Genomic DNA, 15,518 nt, shown 5'->3' on the forward strand with positions numbered 1-15,518 from the left:
CAAGGTCAGTGTAGTCAAGGCAGGAATCTGGTGTCACATAAAGTACACATACAACACAATGGATTCATCATGAGAGGGATGTGCATGTACCTGCCTCAGAGATGTACTGTCCAGGAGAATAACTAAGGGGAGGCTCCTCTTCACAAGGGATTTGGTTGGTCCTGCTCTGCCCCCTTGTGTTCACCGAGGCAACGTGTTATAAAACAATTACTATAAAATACAACCAGTATGTTTCAGTAAGAACAATTAACATTTACTGCTAGTCATTGCAAATAAAGCCGTTGACCACAACCTTGAATAGTATCTCTGACAATGCACGTGCCCATATTAGAAGGGAAATGTCTCTCAAGCTCAGTATTCACAGGTTGATTATGTGTTGTAGGGGCACCACCATACACCATGATCTTTCTTTCTACCCAATATCAATCAGTAACATAACATACCGGAGTAGGAGCCTATTTAAACTTACTACTGAGCTCAGGGACAAGAACCCCCTCAGCTGTCCGGAAATGTCACCCAAAAGAAACATTTATTTGAGTGAATGTTGCCTTTAGAAATGTAGTCTTCTGGTTTTGTCTCTAGAAAGCATTTGGGCTAAGTTTAATCACACTAATCTTGTGTCTATCGATAAGACTGAATACCACTAAGGAGAGCAAAATAGCAATATAATCCCAAAATAGAGCCAAACCAACTAGTCAGTTACTAACAGGAACTAGTTCAGGCCTAATCCTAAAAACTCAGTAGAAATTAGATTTTTAAAAAAATCAAAAATACAACAACACATTGTTTAAGCTTTAATGACCTTTTGTGGCTTGAAAACATACATACATAGGGCTTATCAATCTGAAATTTAAAATATGCTGGTAAATTGCATGTGTATGAACTATTACTAAATAAAACAATTGTTGGATTTATCAAAAATGTCATCTTAAACTAATGTAATAATGTGTTATGCTCTTAACCTCGACAGGTTGCTGTCAATGAAAAGGAGGGAGGCTAAGGGGAAGTTTCGCGATGTGTGTGTAAGCCTGAGTATGCTGAGTGTTGAAGTATCATATCTCCCTGGAAAGGATAAGCACCTTCTCCTTTCCAGGGAGACGGCGAGAGGCCCTGAGAAAAGCAGAAATGCCTCCGATGACAGTCCGCATCAGCCATATGAACATGTTATTTACTGTGTCTCGTCTGAACTGCCTTTGACCCCATCCCCTTAGAGGCGGTCCAGACCATGTATATAGGGCGTTTCCTTCAATAAATAGGGGAAGAATGATCAGAGGGACCAGAGTGTGGCTCAGCTGAGAATGCAGCTGAACTGTTGTAACTGGTTCTTTCTCCTCTGATCCATTCTTCTCTCCGGATAATTCAACTTGCTGTTTCGTCTCTGTGCATTAATGATTGGGTTTGTGCAGATTTAGATCCATCAACAATTCTGTGTATTGAAGTAAAGAATATTAGGAAGAGTGTTTATGGTTACATATTTTTATGTCAAATTAATTAATGTTGTATAGTTAGCAGAATCTACAGTGTTAATGACTGATCGACAATGTGCGTTTTATTATTACTATTTTTAAAAACAACATTATCCACAAATCAGTATTTTTGTGCTTTGTTTGATTATGGAAATGGCACAAAGCATCGATTTGTGGACAATTTGTTATATATTTTAAGACTAAAACAGTTGTCATTTGCCGGGATAGTTCATTTACAAGTGTATCTTTAAGTTCTTGCTGTTATACTATAATAAATAGGTGTTCAGTTAAGACTGTGTGGGACTTCATCGGCTCACAGTCCAGTGTAGCATCCTCAGTGTATGTTTTTAGTCCTAAAGGGTCTTGTTGGGGCCCCGTGTGTGCTGCTGTCGGTCGTGGGTTTGGTTGAAGTGGTACGGCTCGTGGCGGTAGTGGCTGTGGGAGATGACAGGATGCTCGATGCCTATAGTCTGCAGCTCCTCCTGTTTGTGCAGACCATCCAGCCTCACCACTAACTCGCTGATGAAGCTCTGAAGGGGAAAACACAGGTGTCACAATGCAGCTTACACCCCCAGTGTTTACATGTACACCAACAATCTGATCATTATCTCAGATCTGAATTTACCAGCTCACATCGGATGTGAGTGCTCTGATTCATTCGGATCAGGTTTGCCTGTTTTGAAAAGGAAAAGTATACAAAATAAGGCCCTACTAAACTGGCACAGACAGAGTTATTTCAAATCCATTTCACTTTGTTTTCTCACTGATTAAAATTCACTGATTAATTGACACACGCAATTTGTATTTTGTAAACAATGTATCTGTATTTAATGGCCATGTTAACTGTAAAAGTTAAATAAAACAGATTAACTTGGAAGAAATATGTTAAATCAGATCATACTCGTATGCTTTATATCTGTCTGAGGGGAGGCGCTAACTACACTGAAACACAACTGTTACCAAACTCTGGTTGTTTGGAGGAGGTTTAAAATGGTGAATGGGTGCACCTTAGATATTATACATTATATATAAAAATTTTAAATAACACATTTTATTCTTTATTCTCTCCAAATTGTCCCCAAAACAGCAACATTTCTCTTCACCAGTCCAAATTGTTCAGTTAGAATATATACAAAGGACTAATTAACTTGTCACAGTGTTTATAAAGAGTCACAGTGTTTATAAAGAGTTACATGAATTACTTTGCATTTTATGTCACATAACTTTAAATAAGAACCGTGTTTGTTAAACGTTATGTTAGTGTGTGTTGATCTGTAACTCTGGAGTCCTTTAGTAGCATTAGCTGCGTGTGCCGTTCACTTTAGCCTCTGTGTCTTCACCCTGTCGTCTGTTTCATACTCACGGTCTGTGCTCTTTCACACAACTAAACTCTGCTTCCCAGTCCCACTCATGAGTTTAGAATATGCCACTCTCTCATTTTCTTGTGCTGTAGCTGCTGCAGGTCTGCACGGAACAAGCTCTGTGTGAAACGCACTTTGCGCGCCACAGATTCATGCAGTTTTAATTGAATATGTAAATTGAACTAATCATCGAGACAATCAAATAATAATAACAATCAAAGCTTTTAAAAAAAATCAAATTACTCGATATACTCGATTCATGATTTCGAACCTAAACTCAATATCTTAATAAGTGCTATTAAATGGCCTTGAAGAGGTAACTAAAGTAACCTTCTTCTTCTTCTGAAGGTTTACGCTTTATTAATATGGGTAAATTCTACCTGTCACTCACTCTGGCTTTCTTGCTAAAGCTGACCCAAAGATGTTGTGTTGTGAGAAAACGTGTTTGAACGTAGAGCTGCATTAAAAATAGAAAAAAGACAGCAACATAGCATATTGTCAGAGAAATGAGATGACAATTGTCACTATATTGCCCTGCCCTAAATCTACCATATAACTTTGAATCAATCCATTACTAAGAGTAATAGGTGCATACAAATAAACATCAAACTAGCAGAGACTAAATGTTTATATATAGAGGTAGTTATAGGTCACCACATTTTGTTGAATTATTGTTTGTTTGATTCCTACTGACTGGATTTGTTCGACCTTAAGTTTACTTTTCTTATTCATAACCATTACTAAACTCTCAGAAGGCTTAATGCAGTCTTGGCCATGACAGCTGATTTGCTTACAAAGTCGTCTTAGGACACACCCTTGTCCTCCCAAAGACTCCTGACTGTTTGTGAGCTCGATCAGAATGCAAGACAACTTCCCCATATCAATAGAAATTATGTTTACATCAGTGACAAAATAAACGTTTTTGTCACTGACTGTCATCTGAATAAATCAAAGCCATACAGATTGATAAATAGATTGATAGATTGATACTGTAGTTCTATGTTTGAAATAGTAAGATAGGATAGCCTAGTACAGACACTCCCTGCTGATTTGCTTACATTTGCATCTTTGAAAAGGGCAAGTGACTACGTCCAGAAAGAGTCATTGTTTTTACAGATCAAATTGGAAGAAAAGAAGAGGATAGAAAGCCATTGTTGAGCGGAGTGACACTGGGAAAGATGTGCAAGCTGCAGTGCAGGAAATGCAACAAACATACCTCTGTGTTGTTATGGCACTTTTTAAAAACTTCCTGTCAAAAAATAAAGCAGTTTCACTTTAAATATAATGTTTTTAAAAAAGTGGTGATCATATTACGACATTTAAAACAGTTAAGCACATACCTGTAACTTTTTGGTCCTTTCCTCATCATTGGGCATCTCAATAAGTTCATCAATGTTCACCTCCTCGGGCATGTCACTCTCCTGGAGAACAGAGATTATATATTAAGATTTAAGGGAAAAAACAACAATTACAAATATTACTCTGAGTAACCCTACACCAGGCATCTTGTCCCCATGTGTAAGCTGTTAAACGCTGGAACAATGGAAGCAGTAATATTCATGCACTCTACAGTGGAACAGAGGCTGCTCAGTCTGAACAAACAGCTTTTGTACCGTCCCATACATCACATTCTGCCGGGACTGGAAACAGGCCAAACATAGGACCAGAGAGGGCAATGGTTATTACTACAATTGTCAACCAAATGTAATAACCAGAGTTTTCAGTGCACAGTAGTCTGGGAAGTTATTACCAAAGCAAGAGACTCTTTTGACTTCCTTTATATTTTACCGACCAATTTATTGATGTGATAACACTGACTTCATCTAGCTATCTAGTGTAAACAACATTCTTGCTTCTCCCGACATGTTCTGCTCCACTTCTGGCATTTCCTTCTTGGTTTGAAATACTGGGCCATGGCCTGTGAATGCAGCTGATGCATTGTTTACCTCTGGGGACCTACAACTCCATCCCTTTTCTCATATTCATTCTTTTCTACTGTAACAACACTGCCCATGTAAGGCTGTGAGATGGGACAGACACATCTCTGAGTATTAGAGGTGGCCTTGTAAGGACAGGCAGACAACACCACGTCTCCTCTCCTAAACATGCCATTCATCATGTGGGCCATTTTGAGGACATTAAAAGCCAACTAATAATTTGTAGGTGTTGGTACTGTGTAAAGGCCTAGTAAACATGACTTGTTCACTACAAATATAGATAGATAGATAGATAGATATAGATATAGAAATAGAAATAGAAATAGAAATAGAAATAGAAATAGAAATAGAAATAGAAATAGATATAGATATAGATATAGATATAGATATAGATATAGATATAGATATATGGTACAATACTGCCTTCTGTAGCTTTAGATGACAGCATTGACCTCTCACCTGTCCGGAGTACAGCTGGTCCAGACACTCGTCGATCCACTTCTCCACGTCAAGTCTCCTCTGCAGCTCTTTTCGGTTGTACTTGACCGTGACTCGTGCGTGTCTCTTGGGTGCGTTGCCTCCGTGCAGCTCGTTGAACTCCGGGTCAAACTCTGGAGCCTGGGTGTCGTCTGTGCTGCTGTCCAGCGGACTGCCGCCGCTCCGGTCTGCAGCCATCCTGAGTCTGAGTCTGAGTCTGAGTCTGAGTCTGAGGCTGAGGCTGAGGCTGATGCTGATCCATGCTCTGACCGGATCCCACGCGCGCACTGCAGGAGAGAGGGACGGGAGATACGAGTCACACCACTCTGCACTTTCTCTGAGTAAACATGAGCAAACCTAACTGTAATTGATGTTAAATTATGAGATGAGACTTGTGATTCGTACTAAGTTTATTTACGAATGTTTTCTTTTCAGAATGATGCACTGTGCAGAACTTTTTCCTGCTTCCAATTTCTGTCCACTAGGGGGCAGTGCAAGGCTATTGGGTAAATGCTCTGCTACTTATGGCTGGCTCATTTGAGTAGGATTCTCTGATTGTGGCTTAATGAAATGCCCAGTGAAAGTACTTCAAAAATATAGTATCATGATCATGAAAATAATAATAGTATATATACAACATAGACTACTAAAAGATTGCCTATATGAGAAGTTTAAACTTACAAGAAAAGAGCGAGTTGTATTCAAATCAACCTTTTTATTTCACGTCACAACCACAACCACAACCACAACATGACAAACCAAAACATGAAAACAACAACTCAACACAAACTTTGGCATAAACGCAAAATGGCACAAAAGCAAGCACAACATCAGTAGTATATAAATATAAATATAATGTTACAAAAATGGCTGACTAGTGTGATAAAGCACATTTCCTCATATCCCTACCTTTGAAATATTTGGGATTTTTCAGCCATGGAAATCCCATTATATGGAGCGTTAGTCAGCATTCAGTATCATATAAATAAATCTCTACATCTGTGACAATCATCGTGAAGCCATAAACTAAATTTTAGAATAAATAAATAATAGAATAAGAATTAAAAAATGATGGTACGCACAAAGAAAGATTGAATAGCAAATCAAAAGTACTGTGTCAAATAAAAGAAAACAAAGTGAACGTAACAAAGATAATAATCCAATAAAAAACACATGTCTTGGGCATGTTTGTGACTTTCAGCAGTTTGGTTTGAAATTTGTAGGTCCATAAACAAGTGTATTATTTATCTCTTTGGATATTACTGGAAGAGCTCTGGCCCATAAACATCTTTAGTTCAATATTAGCTCATTCTGCTTACATTTTATTGGTATACTATCTTCAACACAAGTCCATTGGCGCTCATGAATATGTCCCTCTCTTCACTGCACATGAAGACAAGGAGCAACAAGTGCTATAATACATTTTCTATACAGATATCCCTGTTGTCCCAGACATTCATCTGAGCCCTTGTGCATGACCCAAAGCAGACTCATCCCTCCACACAAAGTCTTGCCGTTCTCCTCTGGACAGGCCACTCTCTGCTGGGCTGTGCCTGTATCCGGGCCTCCCATCTGGGCATAAGGAGAGGCTGAGACGGGCTGTGCTGTTGCTGATCTTAAACAAACCATTAGGTCCCAAAAAAGCGTCTCTCTCACTCGTCTGGTTGTTGGCGCTCTCAAAGTCATTGTAAACTGCAATGTCGCTCAGTGGTTTCCTTCCCTGCAGTCTCCGACGTCTTCTCAAGAAGATGATGCCAACCACTAGCACAAGGACCAGGATGGACAGGATGCAGGAGACGGTGACTGTGGCAGAAGAGGGCTGGGTGGTTTGCAGAAGTGCTGGTTTGAAAGGTGGTTGCAGCGTGAACTCGCAGCTTGGACCCATGAAGCCTTTGGGACACTGGCACACTGGTCCAGAGAAGTGAGTGAAACAGGTGCCTCCGTTCTGGCAGGGCCGTTCCCCGCAGGCATCAGAGCGGACACTGCAATTCTTGCCGGTGTAGCCCAAGGTGCAGGAGCAGGTGTAGTCGTTCACGCCGTCCTGGCATGTGCCGGCATTTTCGCACGGGTATGAGGCACAATCGTCGATGTTCACCTGACAGTTGGCACCGGTGAAACCAGCCTGGCAACGGCACAATATGCTCTGACCAAGGTCTAAGCACTCACCGCCTGAATGAGGACATAAGAATAGCCTGTTTCAGGATCAAACCAACACAGACAACTGACAGTAATTGTAATAGTGAAAATCAGCCACCAGAGGTTAGTAAGGCATTTACCGTTCATGCAGGGCTTGTTGCTGCAGCGGTCTAACTTCTTCTCACAGTTGGAGCCGGTGTAGCTGGAAGGGCAGCTGCATGTGTATCCTCCGGTCATAGTTTCCACACAGGTGCCACCATTAAAGCAGGGGCCATCAGCACAGGTCATTGCAATGATCTCACAGTTTTTACCATAGAAACCTTGAGGGCAGGTGCAAGAGTAATCATTCTCCAAATCCTGCAGAGAATAAAAATCAATATTAATGTCAATATCATGTACTTAAGATTGTGTATGATTGTAAAAGATACATTTTATTGAGTTGTATTTTTGTTCTCCAAAGTGCATAATCATGCTTACATTGCAGCTGCCTCCGTTCTTGCAGGGGTTGCTGTCACACTCGTTAGTCTCCAGCTCACAGTTTGTTCCTCCATAGCCAGGGCGGCAGGTGCAGGTGTAGCTGCCCTGTCCTGTGTTAGTGCAGGTGGCTCCATTTGCACAGGGTTTGTGGTTTGTGCAGTAGTTGAGGTCCTGGTCACAGAAGAGGCCGCCCCATCCCTCCTGGCAGTTGCACTGCCATGGCTGGCTGCAGGTCCCATGCAGGCATCCTGGGTAGCGGACACACTCATTGCAGGAGGGGCCCTGCCAGCCCATACGACATGTACAGCCCCCAGGGGCCTCACAGTAGCCGTGCCTCTCACTGCAGTCCGCTGAGCAGATGGCTGAAGAAAAGAGGGAGGGGAAGTGTGTGATTACAATGGGCACGCCTTCTCAAACATCACACACTGGTATAGGCCTGACCCCTCCCCTGCCCAGACTTCACTGTTGGTTAAGCATTAAGCCAAGCAGCTGGTAGACACACCGCCCAAGGAAAGCGCTTTCTTTTTTATCTCCCCCATCGCACGCACACACACACACACACACACACACACACACAAGCGTACACAAACACATCACCTTGAAATATGTGTGTCTAATGAGGTCCCGCTCTTTCTCTCATTGTTACAGAGAACAAAAGGCAGATGGAACACACAGACTTCACTGCCTCATCCTAATAGACATTTCTTTCGGGTGTCACAAAGATAAAGGATATACTTTATGTGATGTGAATAGACTTCTGGCTAATCTGCCCACTTCAAATAATTCACTGTCATTAGCTGGACAGGAGCTGTGATAAAATGTTTTTGTGCATGCCTTTGCCCCAGTGATCTGAACTTTGTACTTGTGTACTTTTTATTAAGTTTAAACTGCTTTAGTTTCCCTTTGGATTTGCAATGTGTTCTGTGATTTTGGTTATGTATTAGTCATAATGTGCCAATTTAAACAAGTTTAGAAAAAGGCATTAAAGCCCTTTTTGTTTGCCCATAAGTTTAAATGATAAGTTAGTGCTATTTAGTTTACGCTCATTCTGATGTTTCCAACTTACGTTCAGAGCAGTAGTTTCCCTTCCATCCATCGAGACAAATGCGGTTTCCCTCCTCATCGCAGGTGTAGTGCCCCAGTGTGTCATCCCGGGGCCTGCAGTAGTCAGCACACCCATCTCCAAAGTAGTACTCATCGCAGAACACGTGGTAGGAGTAACGCAGCTCGCTCTGCTCCCCAAAGTGCACATCTTGGGACCAGTCCTCTCCAATGGCCAGTCTCCTTCTGGTGGCAAGGCGGCTCACCAAGTTGTTCTGGTTTTCTGGATATCACAATAGTAGAATATGTTAATGCTATATATATATATATATATATATATATATATATATATATATATATATATATATATATATATATATATATATATATATATATATATAAACAACTAAACAACTTAATATTGAGTGGACTAATATCATCATCATTTGTGGATAACCATACCTGTGTATTCAGTCTGAGATTCCGCATTCCAAGCTTCAATGATCAGTGAAAAAGTTCCCTAAAATTTAAAATGAATACATGTTAGTATAACTGTGGTACATTGTTTATGCAGTAAGTTCCCCAAAGCTTAAAGTTGTTAAAGTTGACTTACCGGCCACTTGAAATGAAAAGGCACTCTAATGGGTGCGCTGCTGGAGATGGACGTGTGGTCAGCGCGGATGACGTTGGTGTGTCCGGTCCCAAAGGTGCAGGGCGGCTCTGCAGAGATCACGTCCTCTGGGTGCTTCAGGCAGATCCGGAAGAAAATGTGACAGTCCCGGTGCTTTCTGCAGATGCGGTTCGCGGTGTGGAAGGAGTGGATCTTGAGCTCGAAGACTCCAGAGGACAAAACCTGTGGTAATAAACAAGTGGATTGCGTGAGGAAGTGTTCTATGTCTCGTGCGTAACTGTGCGTAAAGTTGTGCGTAAAATGATGTGATAAGATAACGTTCCAACTTGGGTATTTTTTTACTTACACTGTTGACTAGCACAAGAGCCAAGAAGTATCTCAGATAAAGGTGAGCCATTTTTCAAAATGTGTTTTTTCAAAGCTAGATGGTAGTCCGCATTCGTTAAGAGAGTTAGTTCCCCAAGTTGTAGTAGAAAAAAAAAATGTTTTAACGCTTTCAAAAAAAACGCGTCATCCCAGTAACGTATAAAATCCTTGTGATTGCTTCTTTGATTACGTCCTTCTTCTCCTTTGTGGTCCTATCCTAACGCCACTTGTCTTGTTTGTGTTCTGCTGCGTAAAGACGCGGAGCGCTTTTATACCCAAGGCGCGCGTCACTGGCACGAGGCGGGGCAGGGGGGACACCTCAGGGGAGCAGCCTGCTGACACATGGGGGTCTGCATGGAGGTTTGCACAGCCCACACTACATCTGGACCAGAGACACATTGGAATATGCATTAGAAGCTGGCGCGAGGCAGATATGTTTAACCTCAGCGCATGCATTTTAATCAGCCCTGGAAATGTGCTGATGGAGGATGTGACGGCGCTGGCAACTGTCCAGAAAATATAATGAAAACTGTGACTGGTTGTAATGGTTGTGTTTTTTTCTGGATTCAAAAATGCACATTAGAACTAAATATGTTGTCCCATTCACGGGAATTGATATGACGTGCGCAACAGATTATATGAACCTGAAAAGTACGTAACATAAGTGGAATTCATATTTTACCAAACAAACAACACGTTTCTAACTATGGTTTCGCAAAGTATGTTTTTTTTCTTTCATTTTTGCCCAGGCCGGTAGGCTATTGTTCACAAATGTAAGGAAGCTGTAAAGAATAGCACAGAGCTTTTCTTTCTTTACGTGCAGCCTCCTAATTGCCCTGACGCGTGTGGAGTGAATGCTCGGGGGCAGGTCCCAGTCCATTGTGCGTGTGCCTGGCCCTCTGCGGTTGTGGTCCAAACGAGTGTGTGTGTGTAAGTGTGGTGGGGGCTGCCTGGGTGGAGGGGTCTTCGAGAGTTCGGACTATCATGTTGCCTTTGTTATGGCCTTATCCGAACAGCTGTATGGTAATCAACGGCACATGGTCGGCTGTGTGTGGGGGGTTCCCGGGGGGGCCCCCAGCCCCTTCATTGTCTCCCTGAGGCGTCCACGCGCGCACACGCACACACTGCTATAAGCTCTGGAGTGCGAGTATTGATTTAGGAAGGAACACCTGTCACTGGCATGGAGATAAAGCCAAGTACACAAGTGTTGTTAAGGCGATGAGTCAAAACTGGCCTGATGGAGCAGAGCAAGATTTAAAGTGATATGTTAAAAGATTCCAGTGATTATAAAAAGTGAATATTACCCGTGCCATTTTTATTATCATCTCGTAACTTAATTTCTGACTGCTTAAAGTTAAACTAAGTTTAACAAAGTCCACTAGCCTTAAACATATTTTAGTCTTAAGATGTGGAGCAGAGAATGTTGTCTCACAGATGCAGACTCATGTCTCGAGTGGTTGTCTCAGTGCACAAACATGTCTCCTGCTGTGGAAGTGGTCCATGCAGCCGCTGAAGCTTGGTGTGGGGGGAGGATCCATTCATATGTAAATGAGGGACAGGACGCGTGCCTGAAGTGGTGGCCATGCATATCTTGGCACACTTCTCTCAACAAGAACAAAAGACTCGTCAAGAGTGAACAGTGGCACGAACAGCAGGCAGCAAAGTTGTGTTGCACTTACAGTCATGTTAACTCTTAACCCTTTACTGCTCAGCCCTTCAGTGTGGGGCAAATAACTTCAGTCAAATCTGTTGTGTAAAGCTCTGACTGGGTGTTTTGCTCTAAGTCTAAGTTTCACCAATAAAAATGAATGATGTCACCTTCTTTGGTCAGGACAATGAACTACTAAAAAGCAGATGTTTTTACCATAGTTAAGCTGGACTTGCGTCCAGTGTGAAGACAGACATGTGGGGATCTGTCCTCCGGCTTTAAACCAAACCAGAAGAACCTGGTGGGAGCATTCAGAACATGTGTTATTCTTAACATTAAAGATAAACGACTCCAGTTTAGTTCTGTATCCATATCTTTGGACCAGAATATTCACTGGATGTATAAATGTAATGCTGATTCTGACTTCTGCTTGCACCAGACATTTTGTTTTTCTGCCAAGAGATTCAGCTCTATTTATTGATTGTAAATCTTGATGGACTGACTGTTGTGTTATGTGACGGTGAAACAAAGACACATTTCTACTATTGTAGACAATAAAGTAAAAGTTTAGTTGAAGGCACAATATGGAACTTTCTGGAGGTGAAGAGTCACCTGCATATTCAATGAGAAATTATAAAGAAATCCAAGTTAAAACCGTACTTCAGAACATTCTATATGCAGATAGATAAGTTTTATGGCACATTGTGGAATATTATAGATAAAGAAGCAACAGGCGGCAGGAGGCTCCTCCAGACCAAGTGAGTACATTTTGTGAATATTGTTTACTCCAGTTTTAAATTGAATTATGCAGGAACCCGTAGTCCAATTTCTTTTATTTTTGGCTGTTGTAATCATGGGCAACATTTATATGGCACTAAAATAAGATACCTCACGCAATCAGATTTATTTATTTAATTATAAGGGCAGTAATTATTGACCAACAATGCAACCGTATAATAGCCAAGAGGCTAGTTTCCATCTGTAGTCCTTGTATAGATGCACAGAAGGCACCCTGGGAGAGGGAATATATTAAAATACAATGCAGTTAACCCAATAATCATTAGATCTGATTATTGGCATGGCAAGTGTTTACATGTATAGCAAAATCTGCTAAACCAAATGACCTGGTGGCATGTGTGATTTCATGAATGGAACAGTGGTCTTTAGCATACAGTCAAAATAGGCTATCATTATTTTTAACACTGAATGTTTCAAACGTGTCTGTATTTTTTTTCACTACATTGCAAGCAGGTGTTAATGATCTGGGGGATCTAAAATCTTTTAATTACTGTATGTCAATAATCCGATAACTGCAGAAATCAGATAATGATCAGCTTTTGGGACAAAAGTATATGCGACTGTGCCGTTCAGAAGACTGTCTGTGTCCCTCAGTCTTCAATGTGGGGTCCAGGGTTTATGAAACTTCTGGTTCATATAAACACAATGAACGCTTTTATGATATAGATTGAAAATGACTCAACCTTTTTTATTCAAAAAATGTTGTACGAATTGTAACACTTTCTATGGACATTTTCTGGGTGAATGAGGGATGACACGGACTGTCCAGTGTAAATACACATTGTGTGATTTGTAAAGATAGATATCTCTCAGAGTTTGAAATTTCACACCGTAAACACACAATACAATAACTGCAAATATTTACAAGACACAAGGATAAGGTGGTGTTCAAGTGTAAAGTGCATTTGACATTATTTCAGGCCTCGTGCAGCATTAACACGTTGGTTGCTTAATTGCTTTTCTTGAATGTCCCTAATCAATTTGTTAAACCACCAATGCTTTGTTTCCTTTCTGAAGTCCATTATAACGTTCCTCTTTCTTTGCATTATGCTGTTGTCAGTGAGTTATTATTTATACATGATCATGCTATTATAGCGTAACTATTTAGAAACCAAATGATTGTTTTAACATGACTAAAGTCTGGAATTGGCTTAGAACGGTGTTCAAGTTCATTTACATTTAGGGGACAATGCAAACAATTACTTTACTGTACAGCATAATATGACCAATTTCTACTTTTAATACCTTTTCGATTTTAATGTAATGAATATGTTTATTGATTTTATGGATATATGTTTAATTTGTTGCATTTCTACAGCTTTCCCTCGGTTTACCAGGCAATGAACAGCACATGAAAACTAGTCTCCTGGACAACTCTGGCACATTAGAATCAGAAACAGAAAAGGTTTATCGCCATTGCCAATGAACACAATTCACAAACATAGGAACTTGCTTTGGCAATTCGGTGCAACATAAAACAATAAACAATGATAAAACAACCTATATAAAATCAAAAAGAAAAACAATTTATATCTGCTATGAAAAAAACAGGCTTTCTATGTACACAACATTTACAGTTGAATTTACAGATGTAGTGCAGAAAGTGAACTATGCAGTTACAGTTAATATAATATCACAAGTAGATCATCATTTTACATTTTGTTCATTGTAAACCGCATTATTGATCTAAAATGGGCTAGTAATACGAACAGGTCCATCGATGTCCTGTTTCTAACTGATATCCCCTCTCTTCATGACTTTCCCCTCAGACTCTATATATATCACTCAGAGTCTTCATTTTTCCAAATAATTCAGACTAAGCACAGGGACTGAAAGAGGGGCTTGGACTTTTCAGATCACACGAGCCTCATTTAAGGACAATACGGGATTACTCAAAAATGCAGAATCAATCAACATAACAACCCGTAGTTACCTAATTGTGAAGAGGAACTGTTATACAAGGTTAAAGTTAATTTTGCATAATATTTCTATACATTTTACTGCTCTCGCTTCACAGCAAGAAGGTCAATTCCTGGGTGGAGCAGGGCCTTTCTTTGTGGAGTTTGCATGTTCTCCCCGTGTCTGTATAGAGCTCATTCACCGACGTCACAAAACCACGTGATCGCATACTGTGCCGCCATATTGTCCGCCCCTTGTTGTTTTCCTTTGCACTGATAGAGTGTAGAAAGTGATCTCAAACGTAAATTATGGAGTCCCCAGTGCTTTCAGATTCCACAAACTCCTTGGATGAGCTAAACAAGGTCAATATTTAGAAAAGTGGAGATCGATCAACTCAGATCTATATTTGATGCCTAAATCACCGACTCTTCCGGATATCGGTTTACCCTGGGTATTTCGGTTTATCCTACCACTAAAGCATGTACAACAGGCTCCTCCCCTACAACAATGCATCTCTCCTGGTAAGGACAATGTATATTGTGGGCCGATCCTTGTCCCAAATAAAATAAATGATCTAAACTTGAAAGCTATTGTGTCAGCTACACCAATATTGTTCTATTCCTCCACTTTTAGTTCCAAGTGATATATACATCTTTGGTGCTTCAGGAACCCTCTCCTTCGTCATGTTTATAAGAGCTTTTCTATTAAGAGTGTTTTTTTTAAGTTTTTTATAAGTTATCTGTTCTTTGTTGTTTACTTCTGTACCTACTTTGTGTTGCAACACTGGAATTTCCCCATTGTGGGACAAATAAAGGCTTATCTTATCGTATCTTATGTTAAATGACTGTTAAACATCAGAAACACACAAGTTATAGTTTGCATTTTGAGTTGCCTTTGTAAGTAGTTGTATAATTATATTACAAACTGTTGCATATTGCTTCAACTATATGTGATGAAAGTACTTTCTGAGCTTTAGCTCGTCTTTCACACCTTCTGTATTTGAATGTTTCACTTCTAGTAAAGTAACTAATACTTCAATATTGTTCACATTGTGGGTAGTTGAGTGATTCGCCAGTGTTGCCAGTTCTAGTTAAATACACTACAACTTGCAATTTGACTTGTCTGAAGTTGTAACGTTTTACAGTGCTGCAGTCACTTGACACTTGCACCTAACAGTTGTGTTTGAGGCATTCCACATATACATTTCTCATTTCTCATTGTCTATGCCCGGGAATATTGATGCATGCGAGTGTCCCTCTCCTCTACCTGCTCACTCTCCGC

General features: G+C 40.5%; 2 protein-coding genes across 3 annotated transcripts; both read right to left on the reverse strand.

The window, feature by feature from the left end:
- Positions 1-781: 781 nt before the first annotated feature.
- On the reverse strand, positions 782-5,495 carry ppp1r14aa (protein phosphatase 1, regulatory (inhibitor) subunit 14Aa). 2 transcript variants are annotated; one of them, XR_011926951.1, is made up of 4 exons: positions 5,224-5,495; positions 4,168-4,248; positions 3,886-4,076; positions 782-1,996 (listed from the first exon to the last, which is right to left on the reverse strand). XR_011926951.1 is itself a non-coding variant. In XM_072446772.1 (4 exons), exons 1-4 carry the CDS (start codon positions 5,437-5,439, stop codon positions 1,820-1,822), a joined length of 507 nt encoding a protein of 168 aa, XP_072302873.1. In that variant the 5' UTR covers positions 5,440-5,494; the 3' UTR covers positions 782-1,819. The 2 variants fall into 2 exon arrangements, 1 of the variants encoding a protein (XP_072302873.1); XM_072446772.1 differs by having other exon boundaries at positions 4,044-4,076; positions 5,224-5,494.
- Positions 5,496-5,936: 441 nt separating this feature from the next.
- Positions 5,937-10,130, reverse strand: dlb (deltaB). The gene is made up of 7 exons (XM_072446773.1): positions 9,873-10,130; positions 9,509-9,748; positions 9,358-9,415; positions 8,921-9,178; positions 7,855-8,216; positions 7,518-7,734; positions 5,937-7,410 (listed from the first exon to the last, which is right to left on the reverse strand). The coding sequence occupies exons 1-7, from the start codon at positions 9,921-9,923 to the stop codon at positions 6,698-6,700; spliced, it is 1,899 nt and encodes a 632-aa protein (XP_072302874.1). The 5' UTR covers positions 9,924-10,130; the 3' UTR covers positions 5,937-6,697.
- Positions 10,131-15,518: the final 5,388 nt, after the last annotated feature.

This window comes from Eucyclogobius newberryi, unplaced genomic scaffold, assembly GCF_026437365.1.
Source record: "Eucyclogobius newberryi isolate DKJ021-1_F unplaced genomic scaffold, fEucNew1.0.hap1 SCAF_15, whole genome shotgun sequence".
In the NCBI taxonomy this organism is placed as follows: Eukaryota; Metazoa; Chordata; class Actinopteri; order Gobiiformes; family Gobiidae; genus Eucyclogobius; species Eucyclogobius newberryi.